General features: G+C 37.6%; 1 protein-coding gene across 4 annotated transcripts in view; it reads right to left on the reverse strand.

Annotated features, from left to right (window-relative positions):
* Positions 1–5,836: 5,836 nt before the first annotated feature.
* Positions 5,837–22,899, reverse strand: part of EDEM3 (ER degradation enhancing alpha-mannosidase like protein 3) — a 54,114-nt gene continuing 37,051 nt past the window's right edge. For 2 of the 4 annotated variants that reach the window (XM_074322440.2, XM_074322441.2), the window contains exons 17-21: positions 21,753–21,944; positions 20,172–20,337; positions 17,076–17,261; positions 15,751–15,798; positions 9,194–9,755 (exon numbers count right to left, since the gene is read on the reverse strand). In XM_074322440.2, coding sequence (XP_074178541.2) covers positions 9,346–9,755; positions 15,751–15,798; positions 17,076–17,261; positions 20,172–20,337; positions 21,753–21,944 — 1,002 coding nt within the window. In that variant the 3' untranslated portion in view covers positions 9,194–9,345. Of the gene's footprint in view, positions 9,756–15,750; positions 15,799–17,075; positions 17,262–20,171; positions 20,338–21,752; positions 21,945–22,899 lie in introns of all 4 variants that reach the window. The other 2 variants (XM_019738076.3, XM_019738075.3) reach the window with 2 other exon arrangements.

Genomic DNA, 22,899 nt, shown 5'->3' on the forward strand with positions numbered 1-22,899 from the left:
ACCAGTACTCTACAGTGGAGAAAACCAAGTCTCAGAGAAGATAGGTAACTTGCCAGGGTCACACAGCAAACAAGTGGTTCTGCATTGACAAGATTAAATAGTATCTCAGCAAGTTCTGGGAACTAGAAGGAATTCTGGTTCTTATACGTGAGAGAGAAAATTTGTGGGGAAAGAAAAAGCAACAAACAAAAGAGACATGGCCTTCAAGAAACAAGGGAAAACAGTGCTCCGGTCTGAATCTATAAGGCTCTGTGTGGTCCAAGGCTACACCTGGGAGATGCTGTCCCCTCCTTTTTCCAGAGAGATGAGTTGTTCAGTGTTCTTTTCTGACAGTGAGATTAGAATTCCCTGGAAAAGGCCTTTTTCTTTTTCCTTGTAAAGCCTGTGCTTTATCAGAATAATTGCCTTTTTGAAAGTCCCTTCCACCTCTGTTCTCATATGACTCTGACAATTTTGAGCTCTTTCTCTGGCTTTGGAGTTTGTGCAAGGAGGTCTGTTTCTGCTGGTGAGATCCTCTCCCTGCATCTCCACCTGGGTCAACAAGAAGTTGAAGGATGTATCACTTGGTCAAACAGCCACTATCGATACCCAAAACTGATGAATACAGTTAGAATTTATAGGTGAAGCTCAAGGACAGCAATCTGGCAGGGAGGGAGGCACAGGAGGAGGGGACCTGAAAGCACATTTACGTAACATTTCACACAATAGCTAACGATTGCGTTGAGTTCCCATGATGAGTGTGGCACTGAGTTCACTGCTTTGAATACAGCCATCGTCTGAGATAGGTTCTGTTAGTGTCCCCACTGTACAGATGAGGAAACTGAGAGACCCAGTTCAAGGTCACACAGAGTAAGCAGTGAAGCCAGGATTCTAACCTCATCAGTCTGGCACCAGAGTCTACACACTTAACTTCCACGTTATACATAATAAAAAAAAAGATTGAAAACATATGTTCTCCCCTAGATCCCACTTTGTGCCACCACTAAAACCCTTCAAGAGACTTCTCTCTCTCTCTCTCTCTCTCTCTCTAGTATCTTCTCCCCAACCCTGCTTTATTTAGCCAGTGTGTCTTTGAATTAGGAACCCCAACCTCATTTTTCTCATGGGTAAAATGGACTAGTAATAGTACCTGTCTCAAATGGTTTTGTAAGTTCTAAGTACACGGTAAACATGCAATCAGTAATGATTACTATGACAAGCTATGAGAGAATTTTACAGAGGTTTAAAAAAAAAACACTGTCTTAAAATGAGATGCCTCTAGCTCCCTTAGTCCAGAATTCTCCATTTTTGCCTTAGCAATACAGAGATAGACAGGTCGTTGATCATTGTAGCTCTCTATCTTAGAATTTCAAATGTAGAAACTTCAGATCCAGTGATTTGGGTCTCAAGAGAACCATTTCTACCATCAGCGCAAAGAAAGCTAGGGAATCCTCGGGGTTTAGACCCACTGAGTGCCCGCCCAGCAAAGGATCTGTATTTTGGTCTCACCACTTGAGCTCTGCCCCCACACGTTAATTCAGACGAATAACAACACAAAAGAAAAGTACACAGTGTATTCTTTCATTAATGGGGTTATTCATTTGGAAAGGATAAATGCTGCCAATGAGAATAGCCAGTTTTCAGAGAATTAAAAGACATTTTTGCTTGAATGTACTAAAAGTTTAAATAATGAACAAAAAATTATCACAGTCATTTTTAAACTGTGTTCAGTGGAGCCCTGGTGTTTTGCAAAGACACTTTAGCGGCAGCTCTGAAGTTAGTAATTATCCCACTGGCTGAATGTGAACTTGAAAGGAATGGATGTACTGAAGATACAAAGCATGGGGAAGGACTTTGAAACAGATGAATCAGACCCTCACACTTTGTGGGGGCAGAGCCCCAGAAAGTAGTTTCCAGGCTCTCGGCCTCACATAGACAGGTGCCTGGCTCAGGTAGTAAATGGCCATCAACTGTGATTGCATGGCCATCAGCTGTGGCTAGTTGGCCGTCAGCTGTAACCAGTGAGCCATTGGCCACTAATATAACTGCTGTGGCTACGCTAGCAGAGAGAGGAGAGTGAAAGAGAGTCGCCGGTGGGTTGCAGACAAAAGGGACAGCAGGTCGCACGTCCAGTGAACCAAGCCTCCAGTGAGACCGTAGTGGTATGACTCCCCTGCCTATGGCTCCGTGGGTGTTCCTTTTTGGCCTCACCATATCCTGCATTCTTGTATGGGGAGCGGGAGCAGAGACCCCGCAGGCTTCCCCGCACGACACACTTCCTGAAGGCAAAATCAATCCTGGAAATGTGTGACCTTGGTCAAGTTACTTCCCATCTCTGGCTTTTGTTTTCTGTCCAGTGAGGAGAATCGGTGATGTGATGACCATGAAAACCTTTTGGCTCTAAAACTCTGAGACCCACTACTTGAGTTGTGTTCTCGTCAGTGTCCACTTCCAACAAAACATATTTCAGGATTATCCACATATAACTGTCTTTAAAGCTAGTACGTACTTTTCTTTGACATTTCTCAGTGATTACGAATCCTAGCTTTTTCCGGATAAATGTGATTTTCAATGTCTGTTGTCTGGATTTGACTGTAAAATCCCTGAGAACAAGATCTGGAACTGTGTTGAACATGAGTCTATTCCCAGAGCTTAGCTCAGTGCATAGGAGGGCAGTAAATCTTTGCTCAATTAATCTGAATTAGAAAGCATGTTCTTAGATATTAACACTTTTTTATAAACATCACTTTAACTCATGCAATTATTTTTTACTGATGTGCCATATTTGTCTTAACCATTACCCCACAGACATTTAGATTATATCCAATGTTTTACTTTTATTCACGATATTAGGATGGAAACCTGTGTCTGTCCCTCTATTTCCTTAGATACCTAGAAGCAGATGAATGAGTTAAAAGGAAATAAATAGTTTTAAGATTTTCACGTGTCGAACAGATGTCTAGAAAGATTGTACTAACTTATACTTCCACTAGCAGTAGAAATAAAATAAAAATAAACAAGATAAAAAGTGTAAGAAGAAAGATCTTTTTACATAGAATTTTGGTGAATGTTTTAGTGCCCAATTTCTCTGAAAGGAAAAGAGTGTAAGTCAGCGTGTCGGTTTGGGGAGATCTATGTTATTGGATCCTGGATGAGGCATCCCTGTGTATGCAGGGTACCCAACATTTATTTTTACAACTTGCAGGGATAGAGATAATTTGATGCGCTCTCCAGAGTTAGAATATGCACATAGGAAGAAATTGTTGGCGGGTTGGGGGAATGGTGAGTGTAACAGCCGGATTCTCCGTTTTTCAATCCATCTGGTTTGAGTCCGGCGGTTCCAGTTCTCCACTATCAAGGTACAAAAAGTGGAGGATTATCTCAGATACATGCAGGGACTATCATAATAAGGACTAAGTACAAGTCATGTGGACTCAGCAGGCAGATAGCTTGTTGGAAGCTGAGGTCATCCTCAACTGCAACTATTTTTTCAAAGAAATATGAGGTGAGGTCATCAGGTGAGTGACAGGCGAAGAGCATGGGATATTTGAAAAAGGTGGTGTGAAACTGTTGTCTCCAAGTGGGAAAATGAATTAGCGAGAGAAACGTGGTTGGAATTTGGGGGAGTACTGAATTTCACCTGAGATCTGTGGTCATGATTCAAAGTGCGGCCAGTCACAGTGGGGGCGTGATTTCATCCAGTGCCAACAGATAACTTACATTTAGGTGCAGAATCAGTGAGTAGTGGGTTTAATTACGATTTTAAAGTTTTGCTAAATTGGAGCAGAAGAGAGGTTAGCGGTGGGCAAGCTGGGGAGTGAGGCCACAGGGAGGCCAATGAATTGAGAAACTACAATCCATTCATCCAAGGATCAGTGGCTTGGAGGTGCTGAAGAATTAGGAGTGGATGAGGTTGCGTTGAAAGGATAGGAATGATTAGAGACTGAGATCACAGGGCTTTAAAAACGTTAACGACGCAAGAAGATGGCTAGGGCTGGAATTCAATTAGCTTGGTACGGGAGACGCAGGAAAGTGGCTCAATGAATAGATTAGCCCTTCTGAAGGCAGCAGCTGTCTGGGACTGATTTGAGACCTTGATTTATTCTGCAAATGGAAGAAGTGGACGGGAGAATGGGGAAAGGGATTGCAAGGCAAGCTAGCTTGCAGTGTTTGTCAGATTGCTTCTGGGGCCCGAAGGCCAATGGCTTTTCCTAGCGGTTCAGAAAAGGTCAAGTTGGGGCTCCTATGGAAGATGAACCTCATGTTGCCGGCTCCAGGACCAGGGTCGTGATGGTGGCGGGGAGGGTGGCAGCCAGTTCCTTGGTATTACATTTCTGTTTTTGACTCTATGTAGGGACTTCGGTTCTCTCAACCACGTGAGGAAGCTTTTCAATCATTTTATGAAATCCCATCCTATTATATCCAGAGTAATTTTTCAACATTACCTGCTGCTGCTGTGTCTTAGACAGCATCACCGAGACTGAACGGAGGGCAGCAATGAGTTGTCACACACCACAGGACTTTTAAATTTAAGTACAGTAGTACCTTGGTTTTCGAATGTCTCTGTTCACAAACATTTCAGTTTACGAATGCCCTAAACCCGGAAGTAAATGCTTCGGTTTTCGAACACACCTCAGAAGTTGAACATGTCACGCGGCTTCCACTGAGTGCAAGATCCTGAGGCCTGGCTGTCGGCTGTTCTTGAACGTTTCAGAACTCGGTCTTCCGGAATGGATTACGTTCGAAAACCGAGGTACCCCTGTATTTCTCCCACTGTCATCTGGGATGTCGAGTGCATTCTTTTATGGCTTAAGACAATCCCCAAGGGTCCATCAGTGGCCTCCCATTTACTTCATTGAAGAGGGCAGATAAAAATGACAGGCCTCCAGGCTTATTGAGGGTAAATCACGAGCAAGGCTTTGAGAAGCACAAGACTAAAGCAGGCAGATGCTGAGGCCTACGACTCTCAATTAGCCCTTAAATTACTTCTCTTAGTAGACAGACCCCTTAAGTTTGCTTTACTCAGAAAAGCAACCTTCCTTTTGAAATCTTCCAAGAGATACTACTGGATCCTTTCACGCTTCCTGAAATGGTGGTGCACTGTGCTTGACTGGAATTAATGCTCAGAGAATCTGCTGGATACTACCATCTCTGAATGTCAATCCCAGGTGGGAAGGCAGTGGCTGAGCAGAAGGTTAGAGGAAACTGAAGTGGGGGTGGGAGGAGAGGTGAGAAGGACTGAGCCGGGAAGGGACAGGGTGGCACAATGGAAGCAGCAAGGGCTCTGGAAATAGAACAGGGTTTCCATTCCATTGCCCAGTCACCAAAGGTGGGTCTTTGAGTAAGATGCTTACAATGTGTCCAAATCTCAGTTTGCTCATCTTTAAAGAAAGCAATTATCAATGAATAACAGTGATTAATAATAGATGTTTCAAGATAGCTGAGCTCTGAAACCCTGCAACAGTAGAAATGAAAAGCATAGTATCACAGTGTCTGAAAGTGGCTGCTAAGAGATAATGGCCTCACTGGAACTAACAGAAGTTAGTGTTTCTTTTGATGATAATATCAGAAGGACAACTGATTTTATTAAATACAAGTAAACTCAAAACATAACCATGTTAGCAGTACTGACACTGGGAATCACTAACTCTGACTCCACTCTGAGGGGCGCTGACACTAGCTGAGTGTGGAACTGCTGAATGTATGTTTGTGTTTCTATACCCTAAGATGTTCTCCCAAGTAAATTGGGGTAAAATGAAAATTAAAGGGAAGACAGAGTGGAGAAAACATTTTAAAGGATATCAAAGTATAAAGATACGCAAACTGATGCTAAAATTTCGAATTAAAACTAGACCAGAATATTTACATATTTTATTAAATCTTTACAATCAGTAATTATAATCAAATACACAATTATATACAAGGATTATATACATTTTGCCCAGACTTTTACATCACAGTACATAGTTTCCCTTAGAAATATTGTATACATTTATCACCAAACAATAAAATCCAACAACAGTAGTGTTACAGCACCTGTTAGTACAGACATCTTTTTCATAAATTACATCATAAGAAAATATACGGCTGTAAATTGGGCTTTTAAAAATGTCTTTTATAAAATCTGAACATACAATATTTCATTCACAGAATGTTTTTTTTTCTATGTTCTGACTGAAGCCTTGTGCATAAAACGACTGGTTGGAATAGTTACTAACACTCCCCCCACCACCGAAAACTATAAGCACTATTTGAATTACTGATGCTGAGCTTTCATTATGATGAATTTGGCATGGGGTTTGGTGAGAGAACAAATGCTGGTTTTACTATAAAAAGCGTTGTGTGATGGAATTAGAATTAAAAATAATTCTTAAGAGAGTAATTATATTAGAGAAATTAAAGTCAGAGCGTGCACAATTTTTCATTTTACTCTCTAATACTGTGAAGAAAGGGAAAAGTATAATATCAAAAAATTATTTGTTCTGAAGCAACTATTCTTGTTGGAAGCCTATTAAGGTTAAACAGAGAAACAAAAAACACACACAGAAACCTACCTAAGAAAATATCCCATCCCAAACATATCTAGTAAATTACAATTCTTTCACATCTAAAACTTTATGGTAAAAGTATTGCAAATTAGGGTATATCATTTCAATGGACTTTCATAAGCAGAAAAACTACAGCTATTTTTAGTAGGTAAACAAGTTAAGTTTTAAAACTTGAAAATACCTGAATTAAATATTTGCTCTAATATTTAACTTTTAACTTTCAGATAAAATCCTTACTTGATTCCAGGTTTGTAAACATTGTATAAATCCTTCTTATTCAAACAATTTTATGGCTGTGGTGACCACTTCAGCTCTGTTTCTATGCAGTCAACATTTTTACTGAGGTAGACCAGATGTTTCTAAAATTCAGGGTCTCATAGGATCCCCTGAATCTTTAGGAAGTAAATCAAATGTATATAAAAGGGAATTAAAAAAACAAAACATAAAAAAACCTAATGCTGTTGGAATTTTTTAATGAACTCAAAAACAACTTTATGGCAGTATGTCAAATAAGAAATGTAGAGTCAATTGCAATGTTGGAGTTCTGAAGCTGAATGTTACACCTTCTTTCCTTAAATGGGAAAAATCAAGTTTCATTCCTTCTGGGTGTTAAGTATAAATTTTTTTTAGGATTCACTTTTCTAAACCAGTGAATAATTTGCTTCTAGACCTCAATGAATAGCAACAACTCCCCCTAACGGCCAAAGGAAGGGAGAGTGACAGTAAGCTGGCTTTTCCACTGTATGCCACAAGATCTTTGGTGGAAAAAAATTATGTTGTTTTGATAACTTAGAAAAGTTAGATTTAGACTACAATGGCTCTGAGCTACAAATACAAAATCAAATCACTGAATATAAGGCTTCTGTAATCAAAATCTTAGAGGAACATCTGCTCCTTTCTCCAAGCCCCAGTCCTATAAATCAAGGCAAGTCAAGTAATTAAGCTTCAGCTATTTTGGCAGCTTTGCAATTAAGGTGAACAAAGCACTATGTCTATCCTTTCGTATACTCTGTGTATTATAGTTCAATATTCTTACACCAAATTTCACATGCAGTGACTAAAAATATCCATTTGGGTGTCAGGTTTAATTAAGACCCAATGAAGATTTTTGTACTTCCCCCCCCAACCCCCAAAGTGAATTCTCTATTAGATTTATTACTTACTGACCCAATTAAGTTTAGCTGGAATTTTTTTAAAGCAGCTATTAATCCCCTTATAAAATATGTTTACCTGGGATCTAAGACATACTGTACATGAATATACATAACTACAATACAGCACTGCTGTTCTTTTAACAGCTCCATATACAGTTTAGGTTCATCAGTACTTCAAAACTGTTTTACGAGAAGGTTATTATATAATGTCATAGTAAAGAGAAAGGAAATTAAGTCTCACAAATATTCCTTTAGACTGATTCAGGTTTTTAAAAATAAATAAAATGAGTAAAGCCATGATTTCAACTACAGGGCTATCTACAAATGTCAATAAACACAAAGTTTTTTTAAAACTTAAGTGTGGCCAGCACCAGACTGCCACAAAAAAGAAAAAAAAAAAGGGAAAAAATTCTCATCCATCTATATGTCTATATGTTAGTTGCTACTGTGTAAGTTTTTTACACAGGTTACCATAGACTAATTTTCAAGTGCGTATCAGAAGGAATATTTGTTTAAAAAAAAGCAAAAGCAAACTTAAAAACCATGCTTCGACAGAAAATGTGACAGACTCCTGAAGCACAACTTTAGAAACCATAGTTTTGAAGGAGAAAAAAAAAATAGTAGCTACCCCAGGATTTTTAGATCACTACCAGTTTTATCAAGGCTCCCTAAGATAGAAAAATGGAAGAAAATGTATTCAGTTATTGGCGATATGGGCCTTGTGGCTCAAACTGCACACTAACCATGGCATGGAGTAAGGCTGATGGCTAGAGGTAATCACCTCTAAGGAAAATGAACTGGAAAAAAACGATAATTTACCCTACAAGGATATAACATTATGTTCCATTTCAGAGTAGTCACAGCTTTCCCTATGGAAGGCCCAATGGCAAGTTCATATTGCAACTATATTCTAGTTTCTCCCTTACTCCATTTTCCAAACATATTAAGTAACCAATTTCCAAGATATATTATCTGACCTTTTTCCTTGGTCCCAATGATTAGTATTTATATAGAGAACTCACTGAGGAAAGTACACTGGCTTCGGCTTTGGTTTAAATGAAAAGGACATTGTTAAGAGGAAGAGTCAAGTCATCTTGATCATCTATTACACAGCAAAGCAGGGGAAGTGATGAGCAAAGACACTTTTCCCCATGAACGCGTCTGCTTCATAACCACTCAGGTCACTTCGAGTGTTTCTGTGAAGGCAGCACAACCAGAATGCCCACAGCACTCGTGTTTCCCAAAAGGGCCTCTAACCCCAAAACCAAGACAGCTGAGCTTCCTTTAATTAGAAAGCGATACAAATGCCTATTCCCCACCCCACTATTAACTGAATTTGTTTCTTGTCTATCCAGAGACCGCAGAAATCTGCTTCCTAGGCACGTCCAGCAAGCTTTTCCTGGCCTGAGGTGCTGCCGGGTAGTGCGATGTTCTCCTCTGAGCGGGGAACTGTGAGCTTCCCTGTTGGGTGGGACAGTCTGAAACGAGGTCAATCCTGCCAGGCGCGCTCTGGATCCCTACGCCAGCCACCATCCCCGTCAGAACGTGGTCGCTCATCACCACGCTTACCGCCTCCCACCGGAGAGTCCGCTTGGTGTGAGGGAGTCCATTAACCACAGTTTACCTCTTCTTTTTAAATACCTACCAGGAGGTGCTTCAGTGAGTCATAGTTCATCCCTCTCCATCATTTCAAATGCTTCTATATCTTCATTCCAGTCTGCTAATATGGAGTCCATGGGCTGTACCTTTTTGCCCCAGCTCACGTTGGGAGTGGGCTCGTCCTCAGTTTCTGACTGTTCTTGCACTTGGTTATCTAAATCTGTACATTCACCATCAAGGCTGGGGGGCTCATGGTTTTCCATGGGATTAGAATTCTGTTCGGAAGGAGAGACGCTTGCAGCACTGTCCGTGTCTGCTGGAGATAACGATTCTGGTTGGGAATTTAGCGAGCGTTCCTCAGAAGACTCTTGATCAACTAACTCCACCTCCTGAGAACCTGATATAACCGGGTCCACACTCTGATTCTGAGAGTCATTTTCGGAGGATGGCTGTTCTTCATTTTCCATCTCTGGATCTGTGTATGAAAGAGACAAACTTCATGCTCCTTTTTCCTTTAAAAAATTGATCTCACTTTCAAAAGCATACTGGTTTTTGCAATAAAATGAAGAAGTAGAAGTTAAAGAAAATCATGTTAATGCAGAACAGTGAACAGTAACAATGAAGGGTAAAACATTGCCTTATAATAACGCAATCACATTTTTCTGTATATTCATTTTGCAAAATGGGACATTAGAAAATAAATGTTCTTCCAAATTGAAAAGAATGACTAATAACTGATAAGACTGCCTTCAATGGATATTAGTAAATGCCAAGAACTATACTAAACAATACTATGAAACTACATATAAATTCACATCATATATCAAAAATTTATTAAGTATCTAAATTTAGGAGACCTTGCACATAAGACCATATTAAATAGAATAAATTTTAAATAGCACATACTCGTATCATTGCTATATCTTAAGATAACGTTCTTTTGGAAAGTAAAATTCCCACTCAGTAAGCCATGAAAATGCAGGTAATACAAAATTTTGGACGATTTAAGGCTATTAATGTAATTAAGTAAAATATTTTCATAAAGCCAAGAACTAAGATTACTTACAAAATTCTATTTCATTATTGTTGGTCTATGAATTATAAACTATAATCATTCCAAAATCCACTGGAAGGCGCAACAGCAGGTTAAACCTCTTATAATGAATATACAATGAAACCACGAGAGGCATTTTATTTAGGGTTCCTACAAGGAAGTGCCTAAATAGCATTGACGCCCACATGCTGCATGCTCCTGGGTCTCTGCAGTCCATCTGCAAATATCTCCTGAGTGTCCGCTGTGGCGCAGGCACTCTGTAAGGTGCTAGGGAGAAAACTAGGCAGATACACACACCAGACCTGCCCTGACGGATCTTACAGCCCGTCAGGGAAAACGACATTTACAAAGAATCACACAAAATAAATGGAGACCTCTGTGACACATGTTAAGGAGATTTGAGGGTTTCCTTCAGAAAGTGATACCTGGGCTGAGACTTAAAAGGTAAGTAGAGTTTGTTAGTCAAAGAAGGGAAGATGGAACTATTCTAAAACCAGAAAAACGAAAGGAAACAACAGGCGCGCAGGAAGGTATTGGTGGGTGTGTGTATACACCCCGATGAGGTGGGAGAACCTGACTGGGGAAGTTCCAGTTCCTCGGGTGTGTGTTGGGGGAAGAGGGACGAAGGTGAGGCGTGCCCACACATTCTCTAAGCTGTGAAAAAGGGACATTTTAACGAGACAATTAGGGAACCGCCCAAAGAAGAAAAAGGGAGCTGGCTGGCTGGAGTTCATTTATGCTAGGCTACCCTAAATTCAAGGGAGAACCAAAACAAAGAAACCAAAGAAAAACCCTTCAAGTTTCTTTCCACGTTGTATTAGCTAGGAAAAGGTGTAGGGCTATTTCACCTAGTAATAAAGATTGTGCTTTTGGCAAAAAATTACCGTAGGGTTACATATTATACAATATTGTTTTGGAAATCTAGCTAACACAATAGGATAACAGTCAGTGTAAATACAGGAAAAGGAAAGAACAAATTGTATTTTCAGGTTGTATTATATACTTAAACTCAATGCAACTCTTTAATTTTTAAAAACACTATTAAATGAATTTGATAAGGAATAAAAATAAGATAAATAGGCAAATAGCAATAACCCCTCTATAGTAGCAGTAACTGGTTAGAAATAAAATTAAGCACCCTTTTCATAATCAAAATAAAAGCTACGAAACACAGAATATAAATGTATTATGAAAGATCCAAGCCCTGTATTGCTTAATACTATAAAATCTTAATGAAAACATAAAACAAGATCTGATTAAATTTACAAGTGTATATTCCTGGAGGGAAAGTCTTAACATTTAAAATTTTCCCATTTTATAAGTAAAGCATGCAATTATACAATTCCGAAATAAATCCCATTGCTACTTCTTTTTGTTTACTTTTGGGAACAGATTTTTAAATTCCTATGGAAAAATATACATCAAAGAGAAATCAAGAAATTCTGAAAAGAATTAGTGAGAGTTGCCTTCTCATATATTAAAATCTATTCAAAACAGCAAACTTTTATTGTTGGCACAGGAATAAAGAGATTAGTGCAAAAGAAGAGCAAGTTCAGAAACAGATCAAATATATAAGAATATCTGATAGCCAAAGCAGCAGCAATCAGTAAAGTAAAAATGGCAGCTGGAGAAATACACAAAGGAAGGAGGGAGTGTCTGCCACTCTGCTGTAATACAAACCTTCATTCTAAGGTGCCTGCTGTCATCAGTATAGAGCAGGGGTGTCCAAACTTTTTTCAACGTTTTTCACCAAGGGCCATATGCGGTAAAATACACAAACAGCCGGGCCACTCACTCGAGGTCAAGTACGTATTACCTCACCTGGTTTATTTAAGTAAACTAAACATATTTTTGGAATTTGCTGCGGGCCAATAAAAAATGGATCGCAGGCTGCAGCTGGCCCGCGGGCCACAGTTTGGACACCACTGGTATAGAGCATCATAGTTCTAAAAGCAAAACCACTGACTACATCGTTAAATTCAGGAACGGTGTATCAGAAACACAGGGAGCAAAAAAAGCATACAGAAAATCTCAAAATACAAAGAAAAGGAAATAATTAAGTTTTAATAAAAAAAGGACCAGGGAAACTTGCGCAAAGACTTAAAGACTGGATGCTCTATAATTATTCATTCATCTCTACAACCAGCATTTACTGTACTGGAATACAGAGATGAGAAACAGGTAAAGTACAAGGCAATACAAATGTCAAAATAGAACTATATTAAACAGACGCCCTCCAATTTTACCTGAGAATAAGAGAAATTTCATGAAGAAGATGGCATTTAAACTTTGAGGCTAAATGTCCTCAAAGAAGAAAAAGGCCATGGCTGTGGGGATAGGGATGGAGAAAGCATTCCCAGAAAGAGGGAAGTGATTTTGTAAATGCAAAATTGCACCAGAAAACATGCCAAGGTTGGAGAAGGGAGGGTAGGTAAGTATCAATTCTGCCAACAAGAATGATTTGGGTGTTCCTTTCCCAGCAAAGAGGTTGTCTGCACACATACTAGATTTTTCTCCCCAGAATCAAATCCCTTCCAAAAGCAATCTAAGTTTTAAAGTTCCACTTTAGGACACATTTACCCCAATCAACTTCAGTGGGGGATAATCTTAGGAAAAATAACTAACACCGCCAGGCTTAAATCTTGACCAGCTCAAACCAGGGGACCTTTCTTTTCTTTCCCCCATTTTCTCGGTCTGCCTCTTCATTGGACAGACACAAATAGAGGAGTAGCCCTGAAAACATCCGTCTATGCTCTTAAGGCACTGTAGACACACACTGCAAACAGCAAGCATGGTAACGTATTGAAACTTTAAAAGGCTGATTTTTTTTTCCCTTGAGAAATAATATTGAGAGAAGGAAATTGATTATTTATAAACTATTTCAATTTGGATCTAAAGGTAATGACACAGTATCTTTTCGTTCGTGGGCGCAGGGTTGGAATTATTGAGTACCTTTATAAACTTGACATTTTAGAAAGACAGGACACATGAGAAACATGGTAAGAAAAATTTTACTTAACTTTTAGAAGTGTGGCTGGTTTTAGAAGTGTGATGGTATGACTGGAAGAAGCACCATTTCCAGTTGATAAATTACTAATTCTTTACCGTGTTTCCCCCAAAATAAGACCTAGCCAATCAGCTCTACTGTGTCTTTTAGAGCAAAAATTAATATAAGACCGGGTCTTATATTATATATCATATATATGTTATATATACTATATTATTATATATTATAAATCATATATTATATTATTATATATTATATATCACATATTATATTATATAAGACCCAGTCTTATAGTAAAATAGACCAGGTTTTATACTAATTTTTGCTCCAAAAGACACATTCCAGCTGATTGTCCAGCGAGGTCTTATTTTCGGGGAAATACGGTACTTTTGAAGAAGAATGTGTACAATAGTCCCCTCCTATCTGTGGGGATGTGTTCCAAGACCCCTAGTGGATGCCTGAAACCGCAGATAGTACTGAACCCTGTATATATATATATATATATATATATATATATATATATATATATACACACACACATATATATATACACACACACACACACACACACACACCATGTTGTTCGCAAACATACAGACCTATGATAAACTTTAATTTATAAATTAGGCACAGTAAGAGATTAACAACAACAATAATAGAACAATTATAACAATATACTGTAATAAAAGTTATGTGAATGTAGTCTCTCTCTCTCAAAACACCTGGTAACTGATCTGGCTACGTACTAAGTGACTAATGGGCAGTAGTGTACGTAGTGTGGATATGCCGGATAATTCACATTCAGAAAGGCATGCAATTTAAAACACGAATTATTTCTGGAATTTTCCATTTAATATTTTTGGACCGTGCTTGACCATGGGTAACTGAAACTGTGGAAAGTGAAATTTCACATAAAGGAGGGGCTATTGTAATAAGATATCTGAACACTTTTGCTAGCAGATAGGACTACTGCTGATATTTCTATATTAATGACTGGGCCTTATCAGAATAAGAAGGTGGGAGTGGGGGCTTGTTCTGGGGTTTCTATATTCTGTATTAACATGTGGGAAGAACTGCTCGAGCAAAACTATGTGATTTTATAAGGGAAATATGTATTTATGGAATGAGATTTTAGAAAGGGCAATCTGGTGGACATTGTAATGCTTAGATTTTAATGATGCTCTATTTGGTGTACTTAATATAATCCTAGTACCCTGGTGGTATAATATGTCCAGATACATACAGTGTTTCCCGAAAATAAGACCGGGTCTCATTAATTTTTGCTCTAAAAGACGCATTAGGGCTTATGTGTAGGGGATGTCATCCTGAAAAATCATGCTAGGGCCTACTTTCCTGGTTAGGTCTTATTTTCAGGGAAACACGGTAGGTGGGAGATTAAAAAAAAGGGGTGCCTTCTTGGTCTTTTTCAGTGTTCCTCAAAGCGTAGCTGAGTACAATAACCTGGGATGCTTGTTTAAAATTTCATATTCTGATTCCCTCACCTTAAGAGTCTGATTCAAGATTCTGTAGTAGGACTCAGGAATCTACACTTTTAACAAGTACATCAGCTGATTCTGATGCAGAAGAGAAACACGAATGAACGCAGTAAGAGCACAAGATAAATTAATGACAACCACTGCCATTCACTTCGTAGGCTATTTTCTTAAGTGAATAAAGCAGCCGATTTAATAAAACCATTATCATTTATTTTTGTTACATTGATAAATATTAGCAATTATAACTTGTTGCTGATTTAGTTAATAAAGCTGTACAGTTCTTGAAAAGAACCACACAAAAACGGGAGTTTTTTAAAAACTTGTCGAAAGATCACTCTATAACAGAATCAGTTCAATAAATTTATAGACTATGCTAATTTTAAAATGTACATGGTTTAAATAAGGCCCCTTTACTGCAAGATTCTTAAGGGAATAACGTTCACATAATTTTTTTGTAGTGCTATAATTTATCTTTTCTTATATCCTATCTCTGGGACGGCACGCTGTAACATGATTTCACAGCTCTAACCCCATGCACCCCTACAAACATGAGTTTTTAAAACAAGTCGGTATTATAAATATTTTACATTGTACTCAAATAAAAAGTGACCAAAAGTAATACGTGCCAAAACAATAATGTCTGTTAGTGACTTGCATGGACACAGACTAGTGAATTCATATTATAATATATGGGATATTTAATTTATAGGATTTGTTATGACAGGATCAGTAAAGAATTATTATGGGACAGCTGACTAGACATGAAAATAATCTAATTACATTAAATCAGATATTATTGTGGTATCCACTGAAAAAAATTATATACATGTGTACACGTGTGTGCATATGTGTTATGTATGTGTATATGTATACACACATACATATAATTTATGTATTAATGCAAGATACTTACTACTATTAATAAGGTAGCTTGGAATCATTTTACCTTTTATTATTGCTGCTGAAATTCCAATGGTAGCACAAAATAGGGGGGGAAAAAGCAAAGGCATTAACGAGTTACATGGAATAATAATTTGCCTGCATTTGATGTGCCTAAATGCATATATAAAGGAAAGAAGATCTGAGTTTAGAAAAAGGGCTCAGAAAAAACATCAGGTACATAGGAGGATTAAAGAAGACTAGAAATCCTTTTTATTCTGTTTCCATCTATAACATCCTTTCATACATATATCCTACCCACCTCATTGCTCTTAAATAGCTGACATGTGAAAGAACCTCAAATAAGAAAAATGCAATACAAGAAGACAAGATAAAATACTGATTTGGCTAGCACTAGATAACTGCTAAACTTTTTTTTTTTTTACTGCTCCATTTGGAAGTTATAGCGAATTGAGTCAGTTTCCTACATAGCTGTCAAACAAACGTCCCAGGGGATTCAACAACCCTATACAAATTATACAACTTGATCCATTTAAGAAGGATGGGAGGAGTATAGCCTATAGGTGTCTCCAGTGGATAAGAAAGATCATTAGCGTGAGTGAGATCACAGCCTATGTCTGATGGTTCACTTTCCCTCTTTTCTCCCCTATTCCTGGGTGTGAAACTATAAAAGAATACTAGTAAGACCTTGCATTTATACAGTAATTGGGGTTTCAAAGAGCTTCCAAATTACTAACAAACATTTTGGCCTAGAGAGAACTATACAATACACTCTCATAAATTAATACGGCATGCATGCTACCTTGTTCTTCAGACACCAGCCATTTGCAAGTCTTGTTAACTTATAAATAGATCTTAGTGGAGAGAAGCTGCTAGGTTTCTACTGCCTTCAGGACAGTGATCACTTGATTATAGGTGGCCTGGTGAAGCCCAATTACTATTACGTTGCACACAGTACCATTCTATACCATCTCATTTTACTCCTTATGAAAGAAATGTAAGACGCAGATTCAGTGAAATTGAATGGTGAACATTTGTGGATGTTAAAATGACTCTCTAGATGTAATCTCTTGCATTTTTATCACTGGGCAGAAATATAGCAAAAATCATAAATTACACATTACAATATAATTCTAAAAACATCCTAAGTCAGCACAGCCAAATAAATGTTTCGCTGCTCTTATTTCCAAATGAAAAATCTATTTTGAAACCATCTTCTAAAAATTCTACGGATTTTACCAGTGAACCAAACATCAGTTTTTTATAAATCACTTCTGTTATCAAACTAGCAAAATGAATGCTAGCCTGCATAAAAAACCCGATGATTTTTACCCTTACCTCGATCTTTCGCTTTGTCAGAAAGGAGCACTTCTACCTCCTCATACTCCCGGATAGCATCCAGTATGATACTTCCTTCTTTGCTGAATAAGAAAAGCATTGGGATCTTGATGTCATCTGTGTCCTTCCCATCACCTGCCATCTGGAACAGAGGGGCAGTATCACTGCTGCTCCCCTCATTGTCATCTAGCCGGAAAATGAATAGGGCAAACATAAAAACAGGTGACTGTTAAGAAGGTCTACCTACCCATCTTTACTGTTTTTAACCTGTGGCAGCATTAATTTTATGCATAAAGAACCATAAGAACAAACATACTTTTTGGGCCCACTGATTCTACTCCTAGAAATTTACCCTGAGGAAATAATTCAAAAGAAGCAAAATGATCTATGCCCAAAGTGGTTTATGGAAGTAATATTTATAATTGTGAACAACTGTAACCTATTACAATTATAATGTACTACCTGATGAAACACACAGAAAAAGCAAAATATTATTACATGAAGAAATAGAACAGAAAATTCTATGATTATGACTAAAAATTTCATGTGCTATGAAAAAGCCTAGAAATGGAAAACTTCAGACTTGGATGATAAAGAGAACTATGAATGAAATTTTATTGTTTAAGATTTCCTCTAATGGCATTATATTCTCTTACAAAACTACAAATTGACAGTTCTGTTTTATATACTATTCACAAAGAATACTTACGACTATAGTGGTTCTTCCTCTATAAGTTGAATGAAGCACTATTGCTATTTTATACTGGTTAATAACAGTAGCAGGACTGCTAACTACTGTTTTACTGGTGACGCCAATTACGTCCACCCCTAGTCTCACATGCCAGTCTCCCTGGAGAATCTGCCTGTCCCTTGTCAGAGAGCTTGCACCGATAGGCCCTGCTAAGTAGAGAATACCACATAGGACTCACCCCCTTGGCATAACTGACTAGACAAAAGAGGACTACCCGACCCCCAGTCTCTCTGGGGGACCTGGAAGTTGCACACAGAAAGACTATTTCAGGTAGCAATGGGAATGGCCATTTTGGAACTAATGAGCAAAGAGGGAGCAGGTTGGCAGGAAGCTGGAGAATGAAGCACAACTGCAGAGACATGCAGAGTTCTGTTCTCTGTGTCTCCAGGAGGTTCCAGAGATAGACAGGGATGTGAAAAACACTAGCTATCATGGTTCCTGATGACTCTTAGTTCCCACTTCTACTTCCTTAGAATGCTCAGTTGTATTTCTTACTCTTGGGTTCAATAAAAATAATTCCATTGCCAAGTAGTACACAAACTTGCCTTCTTAAACCAGCTTACATAAATTGTCTTTTGTAGCCAAATGATTTCTAAGATAATTTGTCTTCTAGTACTTGCAATAAAAAACAACTAAGTCCCAATTTGCTCAATTATATACAATTAAAATCAAACAAAATGCCTCATCAGATATGAAATAACTTAGGGGGAAGAAGTTACAACACAAGAAAGTTTCCCCTTAAAAATTAAATTTTCAAAAAAAAAAAAAATTAAATTTTCTGAGAATAAGGATCATTGCCTCTTAATTTATTTACCCACAGAACTCAGTATAGGATTCTGTAACAAATAGAAAACGTTTGACTTGACAAGCCTTGCAGAATATAGAATACTAAGAGCATTAGACTTCACCAAAAATTAGGGAAACTAAAATATTCCACATATGTTCCAGACTTCATTTTTAATATTTTATATTTTTAAAATCTTAGTAAGACATGTTCAAAATGATAGTGATATTAAGCTATTAAATTTTTTAATAAAAATAATCTCAGGGTGCATATAGCCAAGGATAAAGAAATGACTTAAGTCAGGCATTAGCATACTTTCCTATATTTGGCCAGATAGTGAATATTTTGGGTTTTCCGATTCTCTGCTGAAATCACTCAACTCCACCCCTGTAGCTTGAAAGCGTAAACACGGTGGCAAGGCTGTGTTACAATAAACTTTTACAAAACCAGGCAGTGAGCTGGACTTGGCCTGCAGGCCAATAACTGATTTAAGTTATTAAGCAGAAATTTTCCTGATACTTACTTAACTAATGAAATTTATGCATTCATTAAATCAACATTGGAGTGCCCATATGGGAGATAAGCAAAAGGAATAATAATTTTTCACTGAAGTAAATTATAGTATCTTAAATGTCTTAACTTTTATTTACCCTGAATTCAAAAAAGGAAATCTATCCTAATTAGAAATAAAAAATTCAAAATGGATTTCCCCTGTGAGAGAAATTATGCAAAAGAACTAACTTCACAACTAGGATGTGACCACAGAATTCCCAGTTCTTTTTGAATGTAAACGCCTATTTACTTAAAGCGTAGAAAAGCTGATTCTTTTTCTTGATAGTTATGGCCTGTTTTTCTATGCAAACACAAAAGCAAAATACACAGCTTAAAATACCTGGAGGATATGATTTGAAGTTCATAATTTCAGGGGGAAAAGACCTAAAGAGAAAATATTTGCTAGCAACTAGTACTTATACCTATGATATGTCAGCCATTATGCTAAGAAATTTTATACATATTAGCTTCAAACTTTCTAACCATCTAAAAGATATTAACATTTTCACTGGAGCTCAAAAACTGTTCTACTGAATAAACAGATAAATAAAGTGAAGCTGGGCCAAGTTGACACCACAGTTTTGTGGCAGAGCCAGGAACCCTCTCTCCTGTGTCTGACTCCAAAACCTGCAGCTTGGTGGCGGAATGGATATTTTCAATGGCTCCCACTGCAGGTGGCAGGATGTAATTCTTGCCCTTAGCAAGGCTTTGGATCTTACGAAAACATTTTCTTATCCATAACGTTGGTTGTTTTTACCACTCACCCTTACCCCACCTTCACACCTGACCCAAGAACTTTTACTGGCATTAATATACAGAAACCCAAATCTAGCCTTTCAAAAAAGACAGGAGATACACAGAAATTAAGAGTCATTAGATTACCTGTCCATTATGCCATCTAGTGAAGAAAAAAATACCAAAATCTTTGCTACAATTTCAGAAAACAAAAGGAAAAAATCCTAAAAATTACCTCCTCTGAGTCAACAGAATGAGGTGGAGGGTGACTTACCAATGACAATGCCACCAATGGCTCCAGCATTCTGGATGTTGCGTGCCTTTTCTGCGAACATGCACTGTCCTCTTTGTATCAAAGCAATTTTTCCCATCACTGCCTCAGGGTTGGTAAGCTCTGAACAACCATTGTATGGTCTACTGCTTGCAACAAATCCCCTTGTCTGTCAGAAATAAAAGTAACTTAAATATTCTTTTATCTTCTCAAATCACTATCTAGTCATTAAATAAAATTCAGTACCTGGAGCTTTAGGTAGACCTCATTTCTTTGCTAATGACAACATATCCCATATATATTTAGCATAAACTTTTGTTTTGAACATTTTGCATATCACAGTACACAACCAATATTTCTATCGTACTTTGCAGTTTATGAAATATTTTTATGTAAATTACTAAACCTGATCTTTATAATGAGCCTGAATGAAACAACACAGATAATATTTCCATTTTACAGAGGGGGAAACTGGGACTCAGGTTACATAATTTGCTCAAAGACACAATGGTAGTAAGGCAGATTCACTACATACCCACACCCACACTTACAACAGCTGGGAACCATTTTAAAACCATCACTGGTAACCAGAAACACTTTTGAAAGAGTGGAAAAAATAAGTTTAGTCTACACGAATCTGCAAGTAGTTCTTCTTCCTAGAAAAATTAAATCCACCAGAGAATTGATTTGAAAGATTTAGTGTAAAGATTTTTTTAATATTCCTCTAGAATGTAAACTTCATGAGGGTGTGGATCTTCACGGGTTTTGTAAACTTGACATACAGCAAACACCTAAAATAGTGCCTAGAATATAGCAGGGACTCAATAAAGAGTTGCTGAATGGATGAATCAATCTATAAACCGACATAGCTTTATAATACACACTAGAAAACGTCTAAATTAGGGGTAATAGAGTTCAAAGCGCTTTGCCTTCTAATTATCAGGATACTTGGGTTCTGGTCCCAGCTCTGCAACCAATAAATTTAGATGAACTTGTGAACCATTCAGCTATGTAGCTCTTCGTTTCCTATATTAAAACGAAGACAATGAACTAACTTAGTGGTCTTCCGAGCTTGCTCAGTGGAGCCTCAGCCTCTGATGCTCTCCACAGCCACCTGAGCACTTCTGCTTTTAGTTCTTCTCTACATTAAGCCTCTGAGCTAGATTCTTGTTCAAAGAAAGGTTCTAGTAGTTCTTAAAAATTCTGAAAACTATTTTTAGATAAATTAAAGATACTAAATGAGAGAACAGACCAAGAATTGGACAGTACCTGAACAATATTTTAAGTAAAATTCTGTAAGCATTTTATATATATATATATACACACACACACACACACACATGTATATACACACATATATATATACATATATACATATACACATATATACACCTATACATATATATGTAAATTATGACTCAAAATTTGCAAGATATGCTTTTAACTTTATTTTATTCTGGAACACGGAATATTTAGGTTTTTAAAAATAAAATTAAAACTAAATTAGAAGAGACTAAGAAATTAGATAATACTTAAACAGTATTTTTAATTCAATTTCCATAAGCACATTATAAGTGTACACACCTCTTTATGCTTAGACAGATCTAGCCCAAACTGCGCTGGCCCAGCCGTCAGTACGACCCTGCCAAAAAACGGGTGGGACACAATCTGTACAGCTCGTGGAGGGAGCTGCTGTTCTTTTTGCTGCTGACTCGACAATTCAATCATCTCCTGCATGAACCTCAACCCATCTTCAGCGTCAATTGAACTAGCAGCCTGGGAAAGAAGCAGATCATTTTATCCTCCCTTTCTGGCAACATTTAACTTTTTCATTTTTTAAATACTACTGCACTCTAGTCGTTTACTCTAAATTTTCTTCATTCAGTTTTGGTCCCTACCAAATATTTATGGCCTGATTTGTTCTAAAAAATATTACTTCGGGAAATATTTTCTGAAAATTACAATTCTTATCAATACCTCTTTCTTTCATTGTTCTACAAACCATTCTTGATACAAATTGATAATTGGACCACCACCCAATGATCAAATAATAGTCTTTGCTTATTTTCTCCACTGTCTCCCCTTTTAAGAAATAAACCTCATATGTGATCCGTACTTCCCTTCTTTGAAATTATGAACCAACAACCAGATTAAGTTCAAAACATATTTATTAGGCACCTATTATATCCCAGCACTTGACTAGGCACTGAGGAGATAGTCTTTTACTTTAAAAAGTTTGTATCTAGAGGAGAGAGACATGTAAAACTAGCTATAGTAAAATTTTTCAAGTGGGAAAGTGGACGGGAATGACCAATTTTGCCAGGGTGGGTCTGGGAAATATTGACAATGACATTTGAATTGAGTCTTAACAGCGGAAAAGCTGAAGAATGCCTGACTGACTGCAGTAGAAAAAAGATGGATTCCTGACACTTTATAGGAAAAGTCAATGGGACTTGATAGGAGTTAGAAGATAGAGGAGGATAGAAAGGAGTTATGAGACAGATAGTCAAGCCTATCCCAAGATTTCTAGTTTGGTAACAGAGAACAACAGGGTTTACTAAAAGGGGGAACAAAAAGAAGGAAAGAGGCACAGAGGTGGGGGCAGGAAGAGACAATTCAGGTTTGGACAGACTTGAGATTGAGATGCAGAAATATATGACAGATCAAAGTTGGGTTTAAGAGTCAAGTTAGGAATCAGGGTTACACATGCATCTCTAAGAAATCAGGTGTA

The sequence above is a fragment of the Rhinolophus sinicus genome, chromosome 11 (assembly GCF_057876585.1).
Source record: "Rhinolophus sinicus isolate RSI-liver-muscle chromosome 11, RSI-T2T, whole genome shotgun sequence".
Lineage (NCBI taxonomy): Eukaryota > Metazoa > Chordata > Mammalia > Chiroptera > Rhinolophidae > Rhinolophus > Rhinolophus sinicus.